The following is a 25,691-nucleotide window of genomic DNA, read 5'->3' as shown; positions in this document are numbered from 1 at the left end:
ATCAGCACCATCGGCATATCAGCGCGCGGCACAAGGGGGAGTGTTCTAGGATATTCTCTATGTGTGCCTTGGCCTTATGCCAATAGGATATGTAGTTAGACTAGATCTATGTATTCATATCCTTACCATATTGGTATTGTGTAATTCCCTATATAAAGGGCTCCTATCAATGAATAAGATGACTCTCTTGCTATCTCTTTGTCTCTACACTTTATTCTTCATCATGTACATCAAAAAAAAATGTATAGAATCAACATAAAAAGAAAGAGATGTGCACAACACAGAACGATAGAAGAGAGTGAGGAAACACATGGAGAGGAAAAAGAGGAGAGAATTGTAACTACATAGCTAATGAGATCATAATCATCATATTATGGAGGAGGTATGAGGAGAAGAAGTGGTGTGGGACACAATCCCAAAGCCTAGCCAAAAAGACTAAAGTCCAAATACAATAAATAGAAGAGAAAGAGAATGCTAGTTAGTAGTTAGTCATCATCTAGTTCCCATCACAAATTATTCTAAGCATTAAAATCAATGGAAGTTTGATTGAACAAGTATGTAAAACTAGTATGGAACGCCTACCTCGCATGCTATCATTTTTATTTGGTTTCACCTATTGTTCTATAGGTTTTACTACCCTGAATTAAGCCATATTAACCGTTTAGGAGATTAAACAACCTAATTCTAGCCCCACTCACAAGTTTATAATGTTCTGTGTTGCGCATACATGAACATAAAAGCAAGAGTTCTCCATAAACTAAAACCAAATAAACAATTTGAAAGACTCAATAATTCAAAACCAAGGTTCAAAACAATATCTAAAACATTCTTGGGGTGACTGATAGAAAAAAATGACCGATAGATTGCATGAATTAGTTTTGGTTTGTAATCGTATCATGTATAATTAAAAGTTGAGATTATGAGAGTAGAAACGGTGGTATAGGACATTCACCTCGACTATTTTCAATTTTCGACACGAAACGGGCCCGACATGACCCGTTCATGGGCCCGGCCCGAGCATGGCCCACCACGTTATGGGCTTGGGCCGTGGGTTGGGTCGGGCCTTACATTTGAGTAAATGGGCCGGCCCAAGCCTGAGCCCGTTAAGAAGAGAAACTAACGTGGTCGGGTTGGGCCTTACATTAGCTAGTATGTTTAATGTTGTATCCTTCACTCAAGTGCGGCGCAAAGCTAATTTTCTTTCTTATGCCTTGGCAAACATTGGCCATAATCATCCCCCTCAAAGTTGGAGTAATGGTGTTCTTCCTCTAGTCAAGTTTTCTATTTAGACAGGTTGGGGTTGGGGTTAGGATGTTGTGAGTTCTCTTTGTAATCTTTTCTTTGTTAGTCGGAAAAAAATAAAAAATAAAAACTTTGAAATAACTCCAATTATAAAAAATAAAAACAAAAAGACCTTCGATTTTGATCTCTGATCTTTGTCTGTATACGTACATGTAGGGCCGGCCCTGTATCAGTGGAGGCCCTAGACGTAAAAGTAAAAAAATGAATTTTTATAGAATTTTTTATTAGCCAATCAATTAAAATTAAAAACCCAAGCATTCATAATGGAAGGAAGTTAACCATTTTTTATGTTAACAAGTTAATTAGGAAGTCAAATATCAAATTGAATTCAACAAAATGGAAAGAATATATATATATATATATATATATCTAAATTGTAATTTGAACTTATGGAATCTGATACTTGAAGAATTTTCATAAATAATTGAAGAAATTAGCAAGAAACAATTGAAAATGGATCTTATAATTAATTTTAACAAAAATGATATGGAAGGAATAAAGTTTTAGAGGCCCCTCGATTACTAAAGACCCTAAACACAAGCCTAGCAACTCTTGCCTCAAGGCCGACCATGCGTACATGCATACAATAATTATAATATTATATGGTTTACATATGGTTCATGTTGTTAATATGATTCACTCATCTAATTTAGAATTTTTTTAGCTATGAATGATTTTTCATATGGGTCGGTTGTTCATCTAATTTAGAATCATTTTTTCAAGAAGTTTTGACAACACCGGTACCCCAACTCTTGTGGCACGGTTAAAGTGGTACCAAGACTTTAAAAACTATCAATTGATACCCAAATTTTGTTTTTATTACTAAGAAAATGTTTAAGGCTAATTTCTGTAACGGTGTCGTCTGTTTGTTGACGTAACTAACATCGGGTCCACTAAAAAAGGGACAAAAACGACATTTTACATATATGGCACCCTAATCGAGTAAAAACTCGACTTTCCCCCTTAATCGAGTAAAATCAAACCTCCTTTTTACCCCCCTTTTGTTTCTTAGATCTCTCTCTCTCTCCCTCCCTTGTTCGCTTTCCAGAGAGGCCTTTCTAATGGCTGGTTCCAGATCTCAACCCGCTTCGAATCCCCATCGCAGGGTTCGAAGCGCTCGTGCCTCTCCGTTTCTCTATCTCTCTTACTGGATTCGCAACCAGCTATAAATCCGAGCCACCGGTTCTGAGCCGTCGATCTGCGCAACCATGGCGGCGGCTAACGCTCCGATCACCATGAAGGATTTGTTGACGGTTAGTTCTCAGCTCTGATTCGATGCTCTCTTAGTTCGATTAGTTCAATTTGTGTAGTTAAGCTCAGATAGTTGACACAATCGGTGACACAAATATCCTGGTTTTGGTTAAAGATGAACTATCCTGGATTTTGATCATTTCTCGAGTAGTGAAGTATTGTTTTGCCCATACTGATAATTTTGTATTTTGTTTAAAATGTTAGAGCGACTGGACGCAGACAGTAGTGGAATAGCAACTACGCTATGTGACCATTCATTTCAATGTCCTTGTATCTCGAAATGGACTTGCTTATCATGCCAGGTGAGCTGGTTCTCTATTTCATAAATACTTCGTATGTGTTTAAAATTATTTTAGTTATTAGTTGGTTGAGAGATTTTTTGGCTGCATAATTGATGTTTCTATCATGTCTTAAATGCACTGTTATATTTTATTAGTTGAATTTCAAGACCTTGCAGGTTGTTGAGTTTTTTTTCACTACCCAAATGTGATGTTGGTAGGTTACACAGTCCGCTTTGTTAGTATACATCAAAAGCAGCATATTTTACCACTCTTTTAGGAGTTTTGAATCCCCAAGATTTTCAAAACAAGCACCTGTGCTAACATCCTTTCTGGCAATTCTTTGGTAAAAAGAAAGACAAGTGTAGTTGTCCCAATATCCTGCACAAATTAGAATGAAACAGTTCTATACAAGGGGATGCTATTGGGATATGAAATTTCAGCTCATGCTTTTCTTAAATTGGCATTGGCTCCTTGAGTTCGGAACATAGACCAGGTCTTGTAACTTGACTTGAGTTGTGTCTTTGAGTTATATATAAGATATAGTAGCAGCAATGTATCCATACCAATGTTTGATATCAATTCTTGTTCAGTTGCTTTTGAAATTAGTTCCCTTATAGTACAACAGTTCTTGCCATCCTGTTTACATGAACCTGTCATGCATCGAGTCCTTCTATAACTTTCAGTTTGTTAAAGAGAAAGTTAAACCCCTTATTCCTTATAATGAGTTCTGAATACCCTAAGGCCATCTTTCATTTGATACTTAAAGTCTGATCCTTTACTATCCTTGCTGCATTCTCTCTGGTGTTAAAGAATCTCTATTCTTGATATTTATTTATCAAAGTGAAGTTACTTTTGATGATCAGTTGTACTGAATCGTTTTTAAGCATATAAAGATAGCTCCACTCTTTGTTATCTTCTTCACTTGATAGAATTTGATCTCAGCAAATAAATTTTTTACTTCAATAAAATGTCATCTCCAGTTTGGCTTACTGGAAAGACCTTGTTCCTTTGCTCGTTACCTTCTTTGGTATATAAAATTTGGTATCGCTATGCTTGAGTCTATTTTTCATTCCATATGTCTTGCTGTTCATTCATGTATAGAGTTCATTTGACTAAAGTTCTTCTTCATAACAGTATCTCTCCCACTTTGAATTATACATGTTATCTATGATCTGTGGTATATGCTTCTACTCATTTCCATGTTCAGTCGTCCTTCAAACATAACTTGTACATGTCTTACCATTAATTTTGAGTATTTGAATGTTCATATGTTTTTCCTTGAAAAGCATCTTTAATTTACAACTCATTCAGTATTTGAATGTTAAAGCCTTGTTTGTTATGTACAGAAGCTATGTAACTACAAATTACTACCAAATAATAACCTGGTAGGTTTTGGTACCAAATGTGATGGATGGTTTTGAGACTTGCTATTATTTTGTACAAAGTGATAAGCATTCTCTAGCATTTACTCTCTTATCAGATTCTACTGTTATTCTGAAGTTTTGAAGACAACAAAATAAAGAAGTAGAGATGTGTTCAAGTTTTGTGAGTACTGTGCAGTTTAATATCAATGGAAAGGAAACTATGTTTGCATTACAACCAAGAAAGCAGCTGAAGCTGTAAGTGTCTAGTAAAGTCTCAACTTGTTTTTGAATTTAATATGAAATTTATTTGTTTATGAATCTGTATAATTCTTAACTTGTTTTTTCTTTTTTCTTTTTTCTTTTTGTTCAAACAGGGAGAAGGAACATCTGCTGGTGGAGCAAGCACTAAGAAAAGAGTGAGAGCAAAGGTATGTATCTGGTGGTGATTGTTGATTGTTGATTGTTCTTCTTGTTGTAAAGCCAACTATTGCTGAAATGCTTTGTTAACAGTTGGAAATAATGTTGTTTGTGTCCACAGGTCCAAAGGGCACCAGCCCCACCCAAGGAATCAAGACATATCAAGGACCAGGTCATAACGTCTAAAAAGGGATGGAAGAAAATGAAGTTGGCAATGGAGGGTAGTTCTGCTGGAAATGGTAGTGGATCAGCTTCAACACAGCCTCCTACTCAAAGCAGCCAAAATCATGCAGCAAGGTGTTCTACAAAGTGAATGTGTTGGCTTTTAAATTAGAGAAACATAATGTGTACTTCATCATGGTTTGGAATCAATTTTTTGCAAACAATATGGTTCCTTGAGTTTTTGGAAACCAATTAAGCTTGAATTATGATGCATAGTATGTTTCTCGTGTTGATGTTGGTTTTAATTCAGTGATATTGGCAGCCCTTTTTGGTTCTATGTTATATTTCTAGCTATTGCATAGTATTTTTTGTCAACAGATAAACACAGCAGCAGTGTCTAAACTCTGCTGAACTGATCAATGTGATACCTAGAAAAATTCAAATTTAGTGCTTTTGGAGGGAAAACGGTTTTGGTGAGAGTTAGAAGGTTATTTTTGTCATTGCACCTTTTTTTGGTGGGCCCCATGCCGGCCATGTCAGCAAACTAACGGCACAGTTACGGAATTTGGCCTCAAGCCTTTCCTTGGTAGCAAAATAGAAGTTTGGGTACCACATTGATAGTTTTTAAATTATGGGTACCTCTTTAGCTGTGCCATAAAAGTTGGGATACCGGCGCTGCATTTTCCTCTTTTTTCAAACATGACCAGTATGGCTGCCCTTAAGCCTTGATCATAGCTAAAACTTCTATTATACATTAAGGGGACATTATGCCGAAACCGCTTAGTGCAATAATCATAAACAGAACATCCATGGATAATCACAGGGCTCTCAACTAAACCTATGTAGTTTAACAAGCGTCATTTAGCAATGAGTGCATCATTAACTACTTCGTTTTCTAATTTACAATTTCTCCGACATACCGGAAATATAATGTTCACACGGAGCCATAAGTTGCTATGTTTTACAGTTTTCCCATTATATTGCCACTAGAAAACCAATCAAGTAGCGCTTAGCTTCATCATACCACTAAAAGTGCATCATTGGTAACTGAGTTTTAACATGTTCAAAACTTAACTCACTAACATTTTATATTATCACTTAACTCATACGATCAAATTCACTCAAAAAAATCTCTGGTCTTGCTTGCCATTAACCAAGTTCGAATCAAATTCTAATCTTAGCTTCAACGCAATGAAACCATCGTCGAGAACCCCGGTGTTGCTAGATGATGGAGTGACCTCTCGCACCCGTCTTCCGCTAGCGTTCCGCCACCAACGATCCCGAAAATGCCCATGCCACGTTGGATAACACTCCTTCTGCATCTTGAACAAAGCTTTCATACCCAAAGTCCCATTATTAGATATCAATAGAGCATCTGAGAAGGACTCTAACATCATGTCTTGTCCGACACTAACGTCACTCGGGCGTGCCGCTAGATAGAGGAAAAGGCAAGTATGGGGCTGCAAAAGGAGTGTCAGTGCTGTTGAGGTTTTCTCTCTTAAAGGTTCACAATTTTAGCAAGGCTAATGTTTTCTTTTAATGCTCAAAAAATATTAAGGACTCTATAAAGTAGAGTTTCACACTCTATCTTCTGGTAATTTAAATTTTATTTTTTACTAAATTACATTTTGTCTCTTAATGAGAACCCTGATAAAGAAAAGAATAAAAGAGTTTAGATTAAAATTCAAGAAGTGTAAATTTCACTTTCACTAGGAAAATTTACACTTTCACTTTCACTAGGTAAATTTTACCTTAGGCTTCACTTTGTCACAAAACAGCCACAAAACAGCACCGCCAATAAACCATTTTTTCTTTAAATATAGTAGAGACAATTGGGTTGGGCTGATTGAATAACCCGCAGTCCGGAATCCATAACATTAACAAATCTGTTTCCCCCAAAATTCATTACGATGAAGTAATTGACAGTTCGGGGACAGAGTTTTCAAAATCCAACAAAAGCCATGGCTTCCAATTTCTGGACTTCGTCTCACTAGTACGTAAATTTTCCCTTCTCTGGATCATTTTCTTGCTTCCGAACTTCACTCTCTAATTCGATTCTTTGGGGTTGTGCAGCAAACAGCTTTCGGACCAGGAAGAAGTGGATGTTGTGCACCCACTTGATAAAGAGAAGGGCATCACTCTTGAAGACTTCAAGCTCATCAAGATGCATATGGCCAATTGTATTTCCCTTTTTCTCTCCTATCATTTGGTTTTTCCCTGCAAGTTTGGATCTTTGTGTTCTCTTGATCAATCATGGAATCGTTTCGTGTTTTCGTTGTTTTGATTGATAGGAGTGATTTGAGTGAATATGTCATGCTTGTAGAGACTAATCTTTTGTCTTTTGGTTATGTTCCGGCTTACCGTTATCAGATATATCTAAAGTGGCACAACATGTGAAAGTGAGACAAAGGTTCATCCAATAGCTTCATCGTTTTGTTTTATCAAGTGCAGCAATATATTTATTTCAGTTCTGCGTTCTCAGACTGGTCGATTTTGCAGGGTTGTAGCTACTGCAGTTACCTATATGAGGCGTGTGTATACCAGGTATATTAACCAAATATTCCATCCTAGAACCTGCATTTCTTGTTGAACTCATACTTTTTATGTTATCGCTTTCGGTAGTTAAGTACAGCTTTTGGCTTCCCCGACTCAGCACTCATTTTCCTTTTAGTTTTGGCAGAATATTTGAGTAATGAAATAGGAATATCCTCAGAGCAATACCCAATCATAATAACAAATATGGGCATTAATTGTCTTTGTTGTTGCAAGTCTTCCTTTAATCACATGTTGCTAACATGTTTTCTGGCAAATTCTTATCAACTCTTTAATTTTTATTTTTATTTTCGCCAAAATGGTTCAAAGTAACATGTATGTATGGATGTTCAACCTAGTATGCTGGAACATTTCTTTATTGTCTTGGTTTTAAGTTGCGTATTTTGAGATTCCTACTCTCATCTAAAATGTTTTTCAGCTAGAAAATTTTCAAGCATGAACTGTACGATAAATGCACTTGCACAAATCTGGCTATTGTGAACATTCCTCTGTCAGTGCAAGACTATGAAGTCTAGATTTAGTTTCTCTTGCCAAGCATAATTCCCGTTTCTTGTTCCAGTAAGGCTATGTCTGAGTATGATCCACGCCTTGTTGCTCCAACCTGCTTGTACCTGGCATCAAAAGCAGAAGAAAGCACAGTTCAGGCTAAACTCCTTGTATTTTACATCAGGAAATTATGTAATCACTTGTTATTGAATATATTAATTCACTTGTTTTTGGCATTCTATATATGGTGCAAAGCACTTAATGTCTTCTGGTTTCTCTGCACAGATTCTGATGAAAAGTATAGGTATGACATCAATGACATACTTCAAATGGAGATGAAGATTTTAGAAGCTCTCAACTATTATCTAGTTATATACCATCCCTACCGTTCCTTGTCTCAGTAAGTATTTTGTCTCACGAATTTTATTAGTTGGATTGGTTGTAGAGAGAGAATTTCTTCCTCATGAAACTCTGATGACAATAATTTTTACTGTCGGTGAATCAGTGGCACAAATTGTACCCATGCTTTGACTTCAATAATTATCCCATTAGATTAGTGCACTGAATTGGCGGAGATCAAACATGATATGGCTATAAGTTCTATCTATTCAATGGGAAACTTGATTTGTATTTGTGTGCCAACTGAACCGCCCAATTGTTTTCTCTTGATCACTCCATTGTTTTACATGTGATTATTTAATTCCTGCATGTTTTGAGGGTCGCTTTCAGATTTATGCACAGGACCCCTCAAATATGTTTTAGAATCCAAATTAATGTTCTAGTTATTTTGGCTATATGTGCATAAAGATAGCAGATCATGACCCTAAATCTGTCAAATTGGATTCTGTTGATGCCACAAATGCTTTGATTCACTACTTTTACTCGAGTTCACACTGGTTTAGGTTGAATCTGTCATCTATCTTTTCTATTCATAAGATGGTTGGACTACATTGTTTCTCCAGGTTGCTTCAGGATGCAGGCTTGAATGAAATAAATATGACACAAGTAACCTGGTAAGAGCCGCACATATCGGTGTGTTAGTTTCTTAGTTGTATTTAGTGTTTGCATCTCAAGTTCTGGTAGTCTGGTACCTATCTGCATGCTTATGCAGTCCATACAATTCTGTTTCTTTTTGACCACCCACCCCCACCCATGTAAACGTGACCCCAACTTTGTTGCTTTATGTTTCACATAGAGGTTTTCACTGTAAACATTTATCATGGTCTTCAAAAGACATTAAAAGAAGAAAATCTTAACAGTTTAATACACACAGGGGAATTGTGAATGACACTTACAAGATGGACCTTGCACTTGTACATCCTCCACACCTTATTGCTCTAGCTTGCATATACATTGCTAGCGTACTCAGAGACAGAGACACCACTGCATGGTTTGAGGAGCTCCGTGTGGATATGAATGTGGTGAGCTTTTCAGTCGAAAACTAGATGTTTCTTCATCATTCCATTATGATTATGTAGAAATAGAGAACAAGACAATTTTACTAATGAAGATTGTTTATTCACCTCAAAGTGGATGTGAGAGAGGCTTTGAATGGTAGTTGTTTATTATTGCCTAGTCTTGGGCCTTAGAGACCAAAAGGTATTATTATACGAAAGTTTTTTGAAGACCTCAATAGATGGATTCTGCTATTTATAATCTATCCTTTTGGTTTCTGCTTTCGTATGTCAGGTTTTTGTAAACACAGTTATTTATCATATTTTTCCAGGTGAAAAACATATCGATGGAGATATTAGATTTCTATGAAAACCACAGAATGATCCCAGAAGAGAGGTTTAATGCTGCTCTGAACAAGCTACCCTCCAGAGTATAGATGGCTGGACAGCATTGTCCTTGTACTACTGTAAAAGCTACTCAAAGAACCACTACAAATCAATGAATGGGTTACAATGGTCATTGGGCATGTTCTACTGTGAGTCTGTGACTCAACTTATGTTTTCTAGTCACCCTTGTATTATTCCAGAATCTGAACATATCTCTGATTTCTCACTTGATAAACATTTTCAGATCGCAATGTTTTTTTTTAATTTGATTGTTCAAAACTCGCCCTTCTTTGCGCATCACTTTCAAATTACAGATAAACGTTACATAATCAAGTCAGAATCGTGATAAGAAATTTGATTTGTCATTGTTCCATGGTTTTGGGACCTTGAGTTTACCATGGTGTAATCTTGTGTTTCGGAGAACTTGGAGTCCCCTAGGCAGTGCCAATCAATCACTTGAAATCAAAAAGAGCCTGAACCATATCTCCCTTCAGCCTCATCTGTGGGGGAACGTGTCATTGGCAGAACTAAAATTCGCACCGGAGGAAAAGGCAGCATTACAAGAATGACAACCATAGGCTTATTACAAACTTCCCCCGTTCTGAGTTTTTGTTACCCTTCAGCGGCTGCTTTTTTTCTGTAGACTTGTTTCGGGAAACCATAAATCACAAGTGTTTATATTTCCAAGTATGTTCTAGGCTTCTGGCTGTCATATAGCAGTAGTTTGCATGACCGGGAACCACAGCCATTTAGGTTTGTTTCTCAAAAACCTTGTTATGCTTTCAGAATTAAAGTGTATGCAAACTTATGTATCTAGTACCAACTTCCAGCTAGATACTAGATACTAGATGCTATTCTCTGTATTTCCTCTAGCCAAATCTCGATGAACTGACAAGGTGATTTAAAACAAAAATAAGCATTGGAGATGTTCAGTGAAAAGTGGTTATTGGGTTGTTATGGAGGAAGAGCGGATCTCAACGTTTTTAAATACCGGAAGCATTTGTGGAAGCTTAAAGTTCCACCAAAAATGAATCATTTTCTTTGGAAGTGTTCGACTGGGTTTATGCCTTATCTGTGGTCACTATATTAGAGGTATATTACAGATCATTCAATGTGTCCGCGATATAAACAAGCGGACGAATGCCTTTGCACGTAACATGGTTGTGTCCGGTAAGTGTTGCGGTGTTGGAGATTGGAGAAGGCAGAGTTTTATAGAAAGTTGAATCTGGGTATGTTGAATAATTTTTGTGATCTTATTTCTTATGCTTTTGATGTGTTGTCTGTTGATGAGATGTACTGGTTGTTATAATGTGGTATTTGTGAAAGGAGAGAAATGCAGTAGTATGGAGGGCAGCCTAAACTGCTTTCTGGCAGAGGAGGTGAAGGCAGCGAATAGTAACATTTAGGTGGTGCCACAGGTTGGTGTTAGATGGACTCCTCCTGGTCATTGTTCTTTAAAAATAAACTGTGATGCATCAGTTATCAGGATCTACAATTTTGTTTGTTTGAAGATGCGATTTGTGGCACTTATTTAGTGGATCTAAAATCTTGTTTGTTTGTTTGGGGTTTAAGGTTTAGGGGACACCAAGATCGTGTTGTGATGAACAGATGAACTTAAAGTTGAGTTTGTATTATTGTATAAAAGGGACATCTTAAACCCAGAGGGAAATCTTCTTTTTTTTCTTTTTGGTCAGTCCTGAGGAGGTAATCTCCAAGATGTATTCACAGTTCTAGAATAAACCACTTGTGTATACATAGGAGTCGCACAACAAAGGTGATTCACCCTCCAATCATTGAAGACAGGATCATTCATCAAACATTGTTAAGAGTACAACATAAAGCGTTACTTGATGTGTGGGGTGATCAAACATGTGATGTTTGCAACAAGAAATCTGCAGGTCTCCACAAGGCCATCTCGGCCTGACGCCCTTGACCTCATTATTCACCTCATCTTTTTCATGCCAATTCCTTCATATAACTGAAAGATTGAGTCATGAAACAACAAATTCATGCACAATGTCACCACAGTGAGAGGAGTAATCATGCATCCTGTTGGACAGGAACAGGAGCCCCTCTGAGGAAATCTATTACATCATCATGTGACTGCCTTCCATTTACCTGTCAGTTGAATTCAACGACAAATATCAACTGGCAGTGCGAACTCTACATAGCATTGCCTTCTGACATTCAATGACAGATGGAAAACTCAAAACCTTATAGTTCTACAAATCAAGTAGTAGAGAATCTACCTTCCACTTGGACATCTTCCACACCTGATGTGCATTCGCCTGCACATGAGTTGTCAGCATACTCGGAGGACAGTATTACCACACTAAATCAGACATTTTTACATCATCTCATTCCTATATATTTACCTATATAACAAAGTTTGGTCGACTGTGAACAGTGTTTATGAACAGTGTAATTACCATTTTGCCCCTGTTATTTTTAGAAAACCACATTATTGTCATTAACCCTAAATATATAATCAGTATAACAAACAAGTATAATTTACATGTATAACATTCTATAAAATACATATCAGAAACATTTTCATCAATCAATTAACCCATTGACCAGCTTCATAACGTTGTTTTTAGATAAAATAATTTTAATGTTCATAGAAATTTCAAAATCATGAGAATTACAATTCTATGAATTTAAATCCCATTAATTGAGAATTTTTTTGTTTGTACAAGAATTTGTATTCATACTAACCTTAATTACGGGAATTAACAAATGACACTTATTTTGTGAAAAATTTAAGTCGAGAATTTAAACTCCTAAATTCCACGATTATTTTCCCGTGAAAATTGCTAATTCCACGAGATAAGTATCCAAACAAGAGAAAACAATCCTAAGAAAATAAGAATTCTTTATTTTTGATTAAATTCTCGATAATTCACCCGTATCCAAAATGTATACACCGCGCCAAGACGCGGGTATAATTCTAGTTTATAAAGAGAGCAAGACCTATCTGTTTACTGATGTGATGTTCTCAGCATGAAGAGATACCCTAATTTCAGCACATCATTGAACTAGAAGTTTTGAACTCATTAAAAAGGCCTTAATATTGGTGAAGAACACAAAACTATGGCAGATGAAAACAAGTTGATGGAGTTATTAGCATTGTATAAAAAACACACAATGATCCCGGAGGTTTCATGCTAGCTAATCCAGTAAAGATACTGAGAACCAACTACATGCCAGTTAATCCAGTACAATACAATTGTGATTTCAGTAGTAGTGCAAGTTCTAACTATCATTGTACATTAATAGTTGTTCTACTATGTTGAACAACATCCGTGTTAAATGATTGTGGACCGCCATACTGTGTTACTATCCGTAAGCTGAGCTGTATAATGTAATATACCAAGTACAATTCAAGAAGCTGAGCATAATATCAATCTATCATTTCCACACCTCAATGAAAGAAGTCTACAAGAACTACTGATCTTAACAATGGGATCACAGTTAGATATCACCATACCAAAGTCATACATACCAAAATTTCAATTCAACTCATAACTCCATCAAAGAGAAACTAGACTTCATATCACTCTTTGTTGAGACAATATCACTTCTTTCCCTTCTTAGCCTGCTTCCTCTCTGCAACCAAACCAAACCAAAAATTAGACAAAAAATCATAATCTTTGAGATTGTAGACCAAGAAATGGGGTACCTAGTTTCCTCTTAGCTTCGGATTTTGCGAAAAATTCTTTCCATTCATCTGTCAAGACGAAAATTGGGTCCTCATCATCCTCTTCCTCTTCGAACGCAACACCGTGATGATTCTGCTCCTGCAATACCCTGTTTACAAGTCCCATTCAAAAGGAATCGTCATTCTAAAAGTGCAGCAATGTGGAAGCGAAAAGATGAAGTTAAAAAAGAGCTGAAGCTGCTTACTGTGGGGTAGGATTGTAATCGTACGCACCTTTAAGCCCAGAAGTTTCGGAATTTGAATTGGTTGGGAGAGGAATGGGAGTAGGTTGTTCTGGGTTTTGAGGAAAAGATGTGAAACTGGGGCGAACATGGTGGTGGTGGTGGTGGCAGTTGAAGTGGTGGTGGTGGTGGTGAGGGTTGAGGAATAAGAGGTGGTGATGATGGTGATGGTGGAGATGGTGGTGGGGATGGTGGATAAAGCACGGCCTCAATGACCTGCATCCGTGGGGAGGATCCATGGAATTGTTCAAACTGGGAGGCTCTTTTAAGATCGAAACAATATTGGGGCTGGCCAATTTAACCCAACTGTATTCTTTTTTGTTTTTTTCTTTCAACTATGTAGATACTATATAGGGTGCTGAAATTTACACACTTCAATTTTTAAACCACACACCCCTCATATTTTTTAATATTATATTTTCTCACATTCTTTACACTTCCTAAAATACTCTCGACTCTTTTTCTTTTCTCTCTTTCTCCACCAAGAAACATGAACAGAAACGTCCGGCACCTGCTCTTGTATAATTTGTGTTCATCCCATTTCATCCTAAATCCTCTAACTTCGACTAGGCCTGCGATTGAGACCCATGCCGGAACGCGTATTCCCGAAGCAATCCACAACCCAACTTAGCGTCATTCAGTTCTATCTTTTCTCTCCTCCCCATCTTCCTCCTCTTTCCCATACGAATCCTTCGTCATCCATTGAAGCAACTCATAGCCAAACCATCTGAAAAGCAGAGTAGCAGAAAATCCATTCGTCTATGACTATGGTGGCTTTAATCAAGATGAAACTCCTCACATTTAGTTTCTTGGTAGGAGCTGTAATTAGGATTTGAAAGTAGAAAATCCAATTTGAAGCAATCGGCCATTATTGGCCACAGATGGGGAGAGATTGATCAAAAGTCTTCCAATAGACTAGAATGGGTCTAAGCTAGATCAGATGAATCCAGTATATACTTGATGCTACCATCCAAAAGAACCAGGACAATAAGATGACAAGAAAAGCTGATACTTACCCAGATCCATGGTCGGCTTAACCATAATGAGAATTGGGTCTGGTGGATTTTGAAGAGATTGAGAAATCAAGAGGCAAAGATGGGTGATACATCTATATTGCTAATTAGTATTCAATCTTAGAATGGATTGATTTCACAAATGTGCAAGAGAAGAGCTGATGAGAGAGAGATCGATGAGATAAGAGAGATTGTCTTGGTGTGGAGAGAGAGGAAAAAAATTTAAAAATCTAACTAGAGGGTATTTTTGGAAACGAAAAGAGATGAGAGATAGATATTATTAAAAAAATAGAAAGGGTGTGTGGTTTGTAAATTGGGGTGTGTGAATTTCAGCACCCTACTAGATACTATACTTTTTCTAAAAAAGAAAACAAAATGTAGATACTATACTGCAAAATTTAAAGGAGCAAAAGTTCATGGAAGCTCTTCAAGATCTCCAATGCTGGTTTTGACAAAAGGGTACTGATTGATAGCTTGAAATGTGTCCTCATGTTTTACATGTTACGCGGAAGCGGCCGACGGGCCTCACAGGTCTCACACACACGGGTCCAATAATACTGATACTCCCCCCACTTTAGCCACCTGGTGGAGAAACGGGTACGAGGTTTTATACAAAAGGTCTCGGCATTAGTGTGTGTGGTACCATTCCTTATAACCCAAGGATGACTCTTTCACGTTTTCGATGTGGGATTTCAAATGGCTCCTATCTAAGTCACACATTTTCTAATAATCTCCACCTGCATGATTCGAGCCATCTCCAACTGTCTCACTATCCAAATTTCAATAGCTCAACCTTGATCACAACCATCTGAATCATGTGATCCTAATCCAAACGGGAGCTCCACCAGATTGCAAATCGATCGTATGAGACACCAAGTCCCAAGCGTCGCCTAGGTTCTGATACCACTTGTTACGCAGAAGTGGCCGACGTGCCTCACAGGTCCCACACATATGAGTCCAATAATGCCAATACTCCTCCCACTTTAGCCACCAGGTGGAGAAACGAGTACGTGGTTTTACACAAAAGGCTTGACATTAGTGTGTGTGATACCATTCCTTATAACCCAAGAATGACTCTTTCACGTTTTCGACGTGGGATTCCAAATGGCTCATATCTAAGCCACGTACACACTTTCCAATATTACAAACTAGTTGATCTCTTTGAAGTACCTACTTTTTAGAAGTCTGAAGAATGGGGTGGTACTTGTCTTTCATAAGTGATACGAATCTTAAGAGAGCTGCAAGTCTACTTGTGAGTGACTACACTTGTTTACGCTTAATTGGGGACTCCACGTCTACAATGGCTTGAACTTTCTCCGGGTTGGCCTCGATACCCCTTTGGCTGATGACATAGCCCAAAAATTTGCTCAACACCACATTGAAGAGGCATTTCTTCGAATTGAGAGGCATTTTATACCGTAGAATGACATCAAGTATGATCCCCAAGTTGTGCACGTGTTCCTCCGTTGTGTGACTTTTCACCAACATGTCATCCATATATACCTTTGATCCATTATTTCCCCCTAAGTGTTCTGGGAACATTGCATTCATCAGCTTCTAGTATGTGGATTCAGCAGTCTCAACTCGAAGAACATAACCTGATAACAATACAACCCCTTGTCATTGGTCAATGCGTGGTAATGGGGAATTGTTCTTGGGACAAACCCGGTTGAGATTGGTGTAAGCAACACACATGCACGATTGGTTCGTCGCCTATGTTAGGACCATCACCACATTAGGTAACCATCTTCTGTCTTACCGGTACGCTTGCCTTGATTATGCTGAGTTTGTGAGCTTCTCAGACTAGAACGGTCATATTTGTATTGAAGGTAACTGTTCTCTCTGATGTCCATACAAATGGAGATTTGGGGTTGGCATATGGGTCAACAGAAATGTCCATACTATATTGTACTGTAAGTATATACGACATAATCGACTTTGCTTGGAATGAAATGCCATACTATACGGTAAGTATATGATGTATAATTCAAAGGAGAAGCATCAAGATCTAGAGAATCTCAAGCATCAAGGTTTCTTGGTCAAACTAGGAGAAGCAAAGTCTAAGGGGGAGAGATGCAGTTTCACTGCAGTAAAACTGAGCTAGATCACATAAGGTAAATGTATTTTATGCATATCATGTTTTTATACAATTATTGGAAAAAGACCGGTTTTCATTAGGATTAGATTTTCTAAATATATTTGAATTTATTTAGGAAAGCATTTTCAGATTATCTGATATGAAAACGATTTGGAAAAATCATATCTTGTCTAACTGATTTGATTTTCAAACAGTTTCCTTGTGTATCTCAATCAGTGAACAATGAGAATCCGATTAAGTGGGAGCTTTATATTTCTATATATATGCATCAAAATCCAATTCATATGTAGTGAGTATTTGTGTCACAACCTAACTGTCAAGTTTTACTGCATATTTGTGCTTGTATTCATTGCATATGTTATCATTTGTGTGATTGAAATCAATGATCTGTAGAGCAATTCGAAGGCGTGTTCAAATCATTCTTGTGATTGTAATTAAGTTCATAACAACTAGAATAGTTCTATCAGTTGTAATATGAAGTTAGATTGGAATATTTGTAAAATGATTGTGTTGAATATTACTACTTGATCTTGCTGCAATTCTATTTCAGTTTAGTAGATTTGATTCTAGTATGGACTACTTTAAAAGTCGCGTAGTGACATTTCCTCAAGTGAAATTTACACTGTTGTCAACAGATCTCTATATTCTTGTGTAGTTTGAATTTCAAATTACTAAGGATTGAAGTATCTGTTTCAATCTTTCATTGTAGTGTTCGATTTAATATTTAGATTTTTCGTCGAGCGCGGTATCATAGTAACAAACACTATCATTGTAGTAGTTAAATACTTACATTACACGGCTACTTTAAGATGGTGACCTAAGTAATGTATCTGTATATAGATGAATCAAATACATTCGTACTTGGTAGGGAAAACACAAATACATTGGTCTATTTTTCTAGGTGATGGCATCACTGGCATGTATAGTTGTATACTTGTATACATGTAGAGAGACTCCTTTTGGCATATACAATGATTCACTCCCTTAGATCCACAACGGGGAAAAATACAAAGATTTAGTTGAAGCCCTTGACCACCACAAAGATGGAATAACCTATACAATACAGAAAGGGGTACAGAAACATGTCAAGAGCTGGACTACTCCTTGCGTACCGCATGTCTAACGCGGACGTTACTGGAAAGGTAATAAGATCATTGACTGTTTTACAAACGACAAACGAGTTGCGATGGGTGAAAAAGTAATTACCGATGGGCGATGTGGTCATTTGCATTTCTGTCATCCCTCTCACCTGAGTGACCTGACAGTGATCTAGTAGTGTTATCGAACTGTTGAACGCCTGTGCAGATGAAATGAATTGGGCAAATATGATTTAGTGTTTGGGACTTCGATCGATAGAAGCCAGGATAAGAGACGGGTTGTTTGGAGGTTGAAAACAATATATGAAGGTCTGGAGGTTGAAGAAGGGTGTTTTGAAGCTCTAAAACTCTGTATGCTTAAGAGTATCTGAAGGTGATGATAAACAACATATTCAAAGGGCTTGGGACTTGGAAAAAGTATATAGGAATCCTAGCTTGTTATCACAACATATTCAATGCGTTTTCTAGGATTGAATTCAGATTATAGTTCTGGGTTTAGAACTTGGAAGAACGACTGCAGAATTCAATAGGCTACAACATGAACAACATATTCTCAGATATTAAAAAAAAAATAAAAAAAAATAAAAATAAAAAACCTTGTACAAGGAAGAATGGAAGACCACTTGCAACGTGGCTTGACCCAGCATATCCACCACAATTTTTACGTGGCCTATGACAGAGACGAAGACGTGATCCTCTCATTTGAATATTGATTCATCTTCATCAATAGTCTCGTAATACTATCCAATCCAATCCGAACTCGATCTTGTTCTATGTTAAACAAATCTTGCTCCCTGTGTTCATCTAAACCCACTGCTTACTTGTTTCATTAACTAGTACTACTGCTCCTTATTCCTTAATTGTCAAAAAATACGACCATTGGTCTACAATCTCAATCTCCTCAATCCAATAGTTTGATTCAACCCCAGGTTCAACTGGTTTCAAACACAGATTACACAAGCACGGATCCAACGGCGTCTCGATCGAAATCGATATGAACTGAGTTTCTATGCCACGTGTCGACCCGCTCATCATTTTCCTCGATGAGCCGACCTCCGACCTCTGATTACAACTCCGTCGTCGGTTAGAAGCCTTGACGCGCTGAGGGAGAGAGACATTGTATTTGACACGCGCTGAGAGAGTATTTTTACTGCTGACGAAAGTTAAATGGAAAATTTACGTAAATGTCTTTCAAATTTGAATTATGTGGACGATATGTAACCACGTGGTCAGGCCCACTCTGGCGTACGATACAAGGGCGTACTCTAGCGCTTTCCCAGAAACATACATATTTGACCATAAAGGAGCAGAGCATCATTACCAAAGTAGTAGAGATCCGGGATCTGCGGTGGGTGTGAGATTGGATTGGAGAGACTACTAATTTCTTCATTGGTGGCAAGTGGTGGTAACGGTGGGTTGGTGTGTGATAGGTACCACTCTTTACCATTTGGGTTGGTTTTTTCGTTTTCTTCTGACTCACTTCTACTGGCGTCAAATCGCCCCCATTCGTCTCTATAGTCTATATAACACCCATAACAAAAAACAGAGCAGACACAACTCGAGAGGGGAAAACAAAATAAGAGAGAGCCCCCCCTGTGGTTAACACCGACCCAGGTCCTCCGGTCCCGTGCAAATCCACACACCCACCCTGATTGGGTCCCACATTCCGATGAGAGATTCCTCAAGGAAGATCCACACATTCCAATAACTACTCCAACCCTACGTTTCGTTTTCACATCCTTTTGAGCCCTCCCTCCTCCTTCTTAAGGCCTTCTCCAATAACCCACTTCTTGTGATTCTTCTCCTCTTTGGCTGATCTGGGTAGCTCTTTGTTTATTGTATCATTGTTGTTTTGGGTTAAAGATTTGGTTTTTATATTGCAAGTTTTGGATTGGGTTTGATTTTGGGATCTGGATCGGTGGTTCTGTCAATGGGCGCTTTGGACGAGGGGCATTTCTGTTCGGAACTTGAGAATGGAGTGAAGCTGGGTTGTATTGAGCTGAGTGTTGATGATGAACCTGAGACTATAGCTATTGAGGATGCTGTCAAAGTTCTCATGCAGGGTCTTGGTGAGGATGTGAACAGAGAAGGTCTGAAGAAGACACCTCTTCGTGTTGCCAAGGCCCTTAGAGAAGGGACAAAGGGTAACTATTTTCTTTGCATTTCCTTAGCTCAGCTAACTAGTAACTGAATGCTTATTTAATATGATTCGGAAACGTTATGTTTGTTTTATACCCTGTTGTGAGTGATCTAAAGTTTTGGGTTTTATTGTATTTGGGCAAGGTTTTGATTAGTTATTGTTGTTGGTAGCTACCGAACTTTGGATTTGGGTAGTTGGTTAGGTGTAGTACTTTATTCAAGTTTGTCAAGAGTTGAATACTCAAAATTCCTATGTTGGTTAGAACTAATTGCATGACATGTATTTAGTGTGTAAATGAAGTATCTGTAGCCTTAGATGGTGACGGTAGTGTATGCTTTAAAAGTTGTTTATCCATTATTAAAGTTACTATTCTTGTTTTTCAGCTGATTGCCAGATAGATAGAACACTACACATAGTTACCACTCTGCAAATTAATGCCCTTGTGAAACTATTATCTTTCAGGAACTGAAAATATATATGCAATCTGTCTACGTGTTATGCATGTTATAACCGTAGCTTCAAATGCGGAAGTAATGAGATGATAATGAATCTAATAAGAAGTGACCATCTGTTGTCAGTTTTTCGTTTCTTTTCTTCAAACTATCTGTAGCTAGATGGAGATTTTGGATGCATCCGAACCCTCGTACTTCCATTCATCATGTCTATCAAAAGCATCAAGAATGGCTTCAACTTGTCGCCTGGTAGGGTAGAATAATTATCATAACTGTACTCTATATGGGGTTAAACTCATAGCCGGCTTAAATGTGCATATACATTATCACCGGTTGAACTGGCTGTTTGTCAAGTCCCCTTTTGAAATTGATTCGTTATGCAGCACTGAGCATGTTCCGGATTCATTCATATATTTGTTTTGAAATGGATGTTGGTGATATTCATACCTTTATACTATTCATGTCAAAATAATCATGACCATGTACTGATTTGAATCATTATCGTTTCTTCAAGGTTATAGACAAAAGGTCAAGGACATTGTGCAAGGCGCATTATTCCCTGAAGCTGGTCTGGATAATGCAGTTGGTCATGCTGGAGGAGCTGGTGGACTTGTGGTTGTTCGAGATCTGGACCTCTTCTCCTATTGTGAATCTTGTATGCTACCATTCCAGGTTAAATGTCATGTTGGTTATGTCCCTTCTGGTCAACGAGTTGTAGGCTTAAGCAAGCTCTCTCGAGTAGCTGACGTGTTTGGAAAACGTCTTCAAGAGCCTCAGCGTCTAGCAGATGAATTGTGTTCAGCCCTGCACCATGGCATCAAGCCAGCCGGTGTCGCTGTCATGCTCCAGTGTTCACACATTCATTTTCCAAATTTAGAATCAGCTATTCTTGACTCGAACCACCAAGGATGGGTAAAATTGCTGGTTAGTTCTGGTTCTGGAGCTTTTGAAAATGAGAGTGCCGATATTTGGGCAGATTTTTTGAGTCTTCTGAAATTCAGAGGCATAGATGTGGATAAAACTTGCTTGAGAGACTCGAGCGACTGGTGTCCATCTCGATCTTCAGGCAGCGTTAATGCTGTTATTAAGGTTGAATCAGCCAATCAGGGAATGATCATTGCAGTAACTTCAATTCTTAGATCACTTGGTGAAGACCCATTAAGGAAGGAGCTCGTAGGAACACCTGCTCGTTTTGTTAAGTGGTTGATGAACTTCCAGAATTGTAATTTGGATATGAAGCTGAATGGGTTCGTATCTGCTAGGGTGGATCCTCTACATCCCAATGGAGACAGCTGCAAAGAAAAGCAAATCCATTCAGAGCTGAACTTGTCTCTTTGGTCTCAGTGTGAGCATCATTTACTTCCCTTTTATGGTGTTGTGCATATAGGATATATGTGCGCAGAAGGATCCATTCCCATTGGAAAGTCTCTACTACAATCAATTGTGTGTTTCTATGGTTTCAAGCTCCAGGTGCAGGAAAGACTCACGCGGCAGATAGCAGAAACTGTGTCATCACTTTCAGGTGGAGATGTGATGGTTGTTGTGGAGGCTAAGCACACCTGTATGATATCTAGAGGGATTGAGAAGTTTGGTAGTAGCACAGCTACAATTGCAGTACTGGGTCGTTTTTCAACTGACCCTGCTGCAAGGGCCAAGTTTTTGCAGAGCCTCCCAAACAATGCCATTTCAGGACCGTGATCCTAATTCATCTTGAAATATCAATTCTTTTCAACTCAGTTCTTTGCCCTTGGTGGTTTTTGCTGCTCAGTTTATGATATTTTTGAAGGACGGCCTGTAGCCAATCTGAGTCTTGCCTCATTTTTGTGTTGGTGGTATGGAAGTGTACACTTAACTATCCAAATGCCCATGGTCTCATAATAGAGGATCTTAAAGTTTTGTTTTTATTCATCTGTTATCTGTAGCACTATACCCTTGCGAGATTCCAAGGCTTGTCTTGGCTTCAAAGATTTACTGGAATACAAATGATACTGAAAGTACGAATCATATTGATTATTGAATACCTACAAAGCTTTAGTCTGTTACTTGATTATTGACTGCCCTTCATTTGTCTTTCTGGTTTATGATGTCTTTTACCTTGCTCACATTTTAGATATCCTCAATTATTAACAAGTAACATAACCCCTTCCCTCAATCATTAAGTAACATAACCCGAGACTACTTTGACAAATGTAATCTCCTGTGAAAGAAAAATGGTTGGCTTCTAGCTGATGATGTCTAGTGCCATCAAAGATTTTGCTTATTTGGTGCTTGCAAATTGGACTTTTACCAAAACAACATCCAGAAAACAAAAATAACTTTGGATTTAACACAATTCAGACAATAGAAAGTAAATTTCATCATTCAGAGAGTTGCCGGAGATAATAGTTGCAAATGCATATACAAAACGATAAGTTCAAGGACCGGTCACTATATACACATGAAAGTGTTCACAATTAAACTCCACAAAAATTAAACCTTGATCCTTTCCAATACTTTCCTCCTCGAGTGAATTTCTGATCTAGGCACTTGGGAACAATTCATCGGCCATCCTGGATTAGCAATCCGAGGACTGCCACCGACAGGAGCATACATAGTAATACAGACGCAGCTTGGACCTGCAGTAATTTATCACAATCAGAAGACCTAGGAGCCATTAGAAAAAATAATAATAATAATAATTAAAAAAAAACCCTTAAAGCAAATAAGTGAGGACCATATTCTGTAGAACATATGTATTCATTTTGTGTGTAAAGGCGGAACAATTTTTCTGGAGGATACATAACAAATGACTTTCAACTATTAGCTAGATAATAACACCTTAGCCGTGCTTATTACATGGGTTTCGAAGGATCATATTTAACATTACTAGCTTATGAGAACCACATTGGCTCTATAAGCTGACTGTTGCAGTATATAAGGAAGTGATGAGAAATATGACATATGTCACTGAATGCATGCAACCATATACTGAACTTGGGAGGAAAACAGGGAAATAAAACAACTGAATGCATACTAGTGTATAAACAAACACTATACCCTTTCTCAAAAAAAAAAAAAAAAAAAAAAACACTATACCTTTCTTTTATGGGGAAAATTTTTGTCAGCGTGTTCAAGAGCATAGCATAACATGTCAACTATTGTCAGATCAGTAACTGGATCATTGCTTTCTGCTACAACAAACAATCATCTTTAATTTTTTTTTTTCTAATACAATTTATAAGAGAACCATTATTTAAGAAGGTGCAACTTCAAGGGTCACCTGGGATATCAAAAATTTGTGTTACAGGTGGAATTCCCAGTAGTTCTCCCAAATGGACACGAACACGAGAACGCTGAACTTGTGAAAGTAGATCACCTTGTGTGACAACAACAAGCGGTTTATCATCTGGAAATAAAATGGAGGTGACTATGAGTCTATGATCACCTAGTTTCCAACACTTCCCTTTCCTCTACAAGCCATTAAAATCAACAACCGAATAACATCGTTATACCTTTAAAAGCCAGGTGTTGGGAGTTGAAAGCTGTCGCAATCATTTTGCTATATCGTGTCACTGCATCTTCATTGCTTTCAATCGATTTCAGAACTGAAACAGCATCAACAACAAATATGACAAAATTAACCTTCCTGATCTCACTGGACACATGACCATACTCAAGGGCTCTGAACTTCTTTATGGTCTGCAGGCTGTCTGAGTACCTGATCAATTGGGATATATTATCAGATTGTAAGGAAACTCAGTCCAAACTCTATATGACAAAGCTATGACTACTTAAAAATCCAGACCTGTAAACAAGCTTCCCATGACAAACACCCCGTCTCATCCAATCCTCCAGTGTTCTGATGTTTTCAGGTGGATCATCAGACAAACTACGGGTATCATAGAGGCAAAAGGAAGTTGAACCTCTTGGTATCATATACTCCTGGAGGAAAAGAGTTCCATTGCTGACAGATGAATTATCTACCACAAGAAAACAATACCGGTCAAACTATTATACAATAAATACATTATACATTGTTCCCAGACTATACAAAATTTGAACATTTTCATGATTTAGAACTGAAAGCATACATGACACTTGGGCTCTTTGAGATGCAAACCTGTCAAACACTTTTGATATCTTATTAACAAGGCTACTCTTTCCAGATCCTGTTGGACCAACCAATAGAAGACAAGTCGTCTTTGGCACATCATAGTCCATCAACTTCATGGCACCAACACTCTCAATCCAAGCACCAGGGGTGTAGCTGTAAAATTCAAGTGGCCAAATCACTTCAAGCAATCATAACACTAGTCTTACCATCATAAACAAGAAAATGTCCTAAAACGAGATATCGTATATTCTTAAATCATGAACTAATATCAACAAAGGACATCACATAATTTCTGCAAAGCTGAATCAAACTCGAGCTCAACAACTTAATCCACCAACCAGCCACAAATGAAAGAGTAGGTCATAGTATGAAATATTTCACATATCAAGCATGTGCCTTGAATCAGTCTGACAATGTGAATAGTGAAATTCACCTGATCTTCACAAAAATCTTAAATTTAATGCTCCTAATAAGCAAACTAATACCTCAATATCTTTTTCTTGGCCTCCTCCAAACTTTTGCTTCGAATCTGCAAGTCCTGATTGTTTTGGAAAATTTCCCTATAGACAATTTGTCTCCTCCTCTTATTGATTTCAAAATCCAAAGAAGCTGATGAAAATGCATGACCACCTCCATTTGGTTTATCCTCTGCACCATCCTTGACCTTCGTGTTTACACCATTTCTGTACCATTGAAGCAAGAGCCTTTTCAATTTTCACAAACAGCAAGCAAGTTTTGAACAAACCCCATTGGTATTCATCAAACAAGAAAGGAAGAAAACCGATTTACTTTTCTGTGAACACAATGCTATTGCTACCAAATTTGATTAATTGAAAATGGGGTCCTCTCGAAACAACATAAACTAAGTCATAGTCCACAGGTAATATAAAAATCAGGAAAGATATGATCTTGGGCTCTTGTTCCATTCCTTTGATAATACAACACCAAACAGTATAACGAAAACACAAGAAAATGAATAAAGAGATATACTGATAACATCCCCATTAGGTACCTGAGACGTGGAGATGAGATTTTGGTAGAATGTTCTTCCCCATAATCTGCATGAGTCAGTGCTTAATAGTTAACACTATTGTGTTAATGTCACTAATCCACATGCCAAAAACCATGTTTGATTATTTAGCTGCCAAAACTAATTTTGCCAAAGGAGAAATGAGAAGAGAGTTGAAACTTACGACTACCAGGAGGAGTGTTTATGTCGCCACCCCATAGCAGCTCTCTGCAGTCAAAGTGAGTTCAGA

General features: G+C 37.8%; 4 protein-coding genes and 2 non-coding genes across 6 annotated transcripts; 3 read left to right on the top strand and 3 right to left on the bottom strand.

Annotated features, from left to right (window-relative positions):
• Positions 1 to 3,800: 3,800 nt before the first annotated feature.
• Positions 3,801 to 4,992, top strand: LOC101309016. Its single transcript, XR_183922.1, has 3 exons — positions 3,801 to 4,453; positions 4,573 to 4,626; positions 4,737 to 4,992. It is a non-coding gene; the product is annotated as an uncharacterized LOC101309016 (transcript).
• A 1,692-nt stretch (positions 4,993 to 6,684) lies between these two features.
• LOC101308724 (cyclin-C1-2-like) lies at positions 6,685 to 9,928 on the top strand. The gene is made up of 9 exons (XM_004290125.1): positions 6,685 to 6,770; positions 6,851 to 6,957; positions 7,148 to 7,187; positions 7,277 to 7,321; positions 7,890 to 8,008; positions 8,102 to 8,216; positions 8,779 to 8,829; positions 9,090 to 9,237; positions 9,543 to 9,928. The coding sequence occupies exons 1-9, from the start codon at positions 6,739 to 6,741 to the stop codon at positions 9,645 to 9,647; spliced, it is 762 nt and encodes a 253-aa protein (XP_004290173.1). The 5' UTR covers positions 6,685 to 6,738; the 3' UTR covers positions 9,648 to 9,928.
• A 1,660-nt stretch (positions 9,929 to 11,588) lies between these two features.
• LOC101308428 lies at positions 11,589 to 12,924 on the bottom strand. The gene is made up of 2 exons (XR_183921.1): positions 11,847 to 12,924; positions 11,589 to 11,715 (listed from the first exon to the last, which is right to left on the bottom strand). It is a non-coding gene; the product is annotated as an uncharacterized LOC101308428 (transcript).
• Positions 12,925 to 12,988: 64 nt separating this feature from the next.
• On the bottom strand, positions 12,989 to 13,857 carry LOC101308138. The gene is made up of 3 exons (XM_004290124.1): positions 13,504 to 13,857; positions 13,280 to 13,407; positions 12,989 to 13,206 (listed from the first exon to the last, which is right to left on the bottom strand). Exons 1-3 carry the CDS (start codon positions 13,776 to 13,778, stop codon positions 13,175 to 13,177), a joined length of 435 nt encoding a protein of 144 aa, XP_004290172.1. The 5' UTR covers positions 13,779 to 13,857; the 3' UTR covers positions 12,989 to 13,174.
• A 5,413-nt stretch (positions 13,858 to 19,270) lies between these two features.
• On the top strand, positions 19,271 to 22,376 carry LOC101307844. The gene is made up of 2 exons (XM_004290123.1): positions 19,271 to 19,891; positions 20,854 to 22,376. Exons 1-2 carry the CDS (start codon positions 19,678 to 19,680, stop codon positions 22,035 to 22,037), a joined length of 1,398 nt encoding a protein of 465 aa, XP_004290171.1. The 5' UTR covers positions 19,271 to 19,677; the 3' UTR covers positions 22,038 to 22,376.
• A 500-nt stretch (positions 22,377 to 22,876) lies between these two features.
• LOC101301843 lies at positions 22,877 to 25,182 on the bottom strand. Its single transcript, XM_004292307.1, has 8 exons — positions 25,178 to 25,182; positions 24,918 to 25,115; positions 24,410 to 24,585; positions 24,110 to 24,298; positions 23,831 to 24,028; positions 23,599 to 23,724; positions 23,415 to 23,506; positions 22,877 to 22,954 (listed from the first exon to the last, which is right to left on the bottom strand). Exons 1-8 carry the CDS (start codon positions 25,180 to 25,182, stop codon positions 22,877 to 22,879), a joined length of 1,062 nt encoding a protein of 353 aa, XP_004292355.1.
• Between the last annotated feature and the right edge of the window lie 509 nt (positions 25,183 to 25,691).

This window comes from Fragaria vesca, linkage group LG2, assembly GCF_000184155.1.
Source record: "Fragaria vesca subsp. vesca linkage group LG2, FraVesHawaii_1.0, whole genome shotgun sequence".
NCBI classification, from domain to species: Eukaryota; Viridiplantae; Streptophyta; class Magnoliopsida; order Rosales; family Rosaceae; genus Fragaria; species Fragaria vesca.
This window is presented reverse-complemented; position numbering and strand designations above follow the sequence as displayed.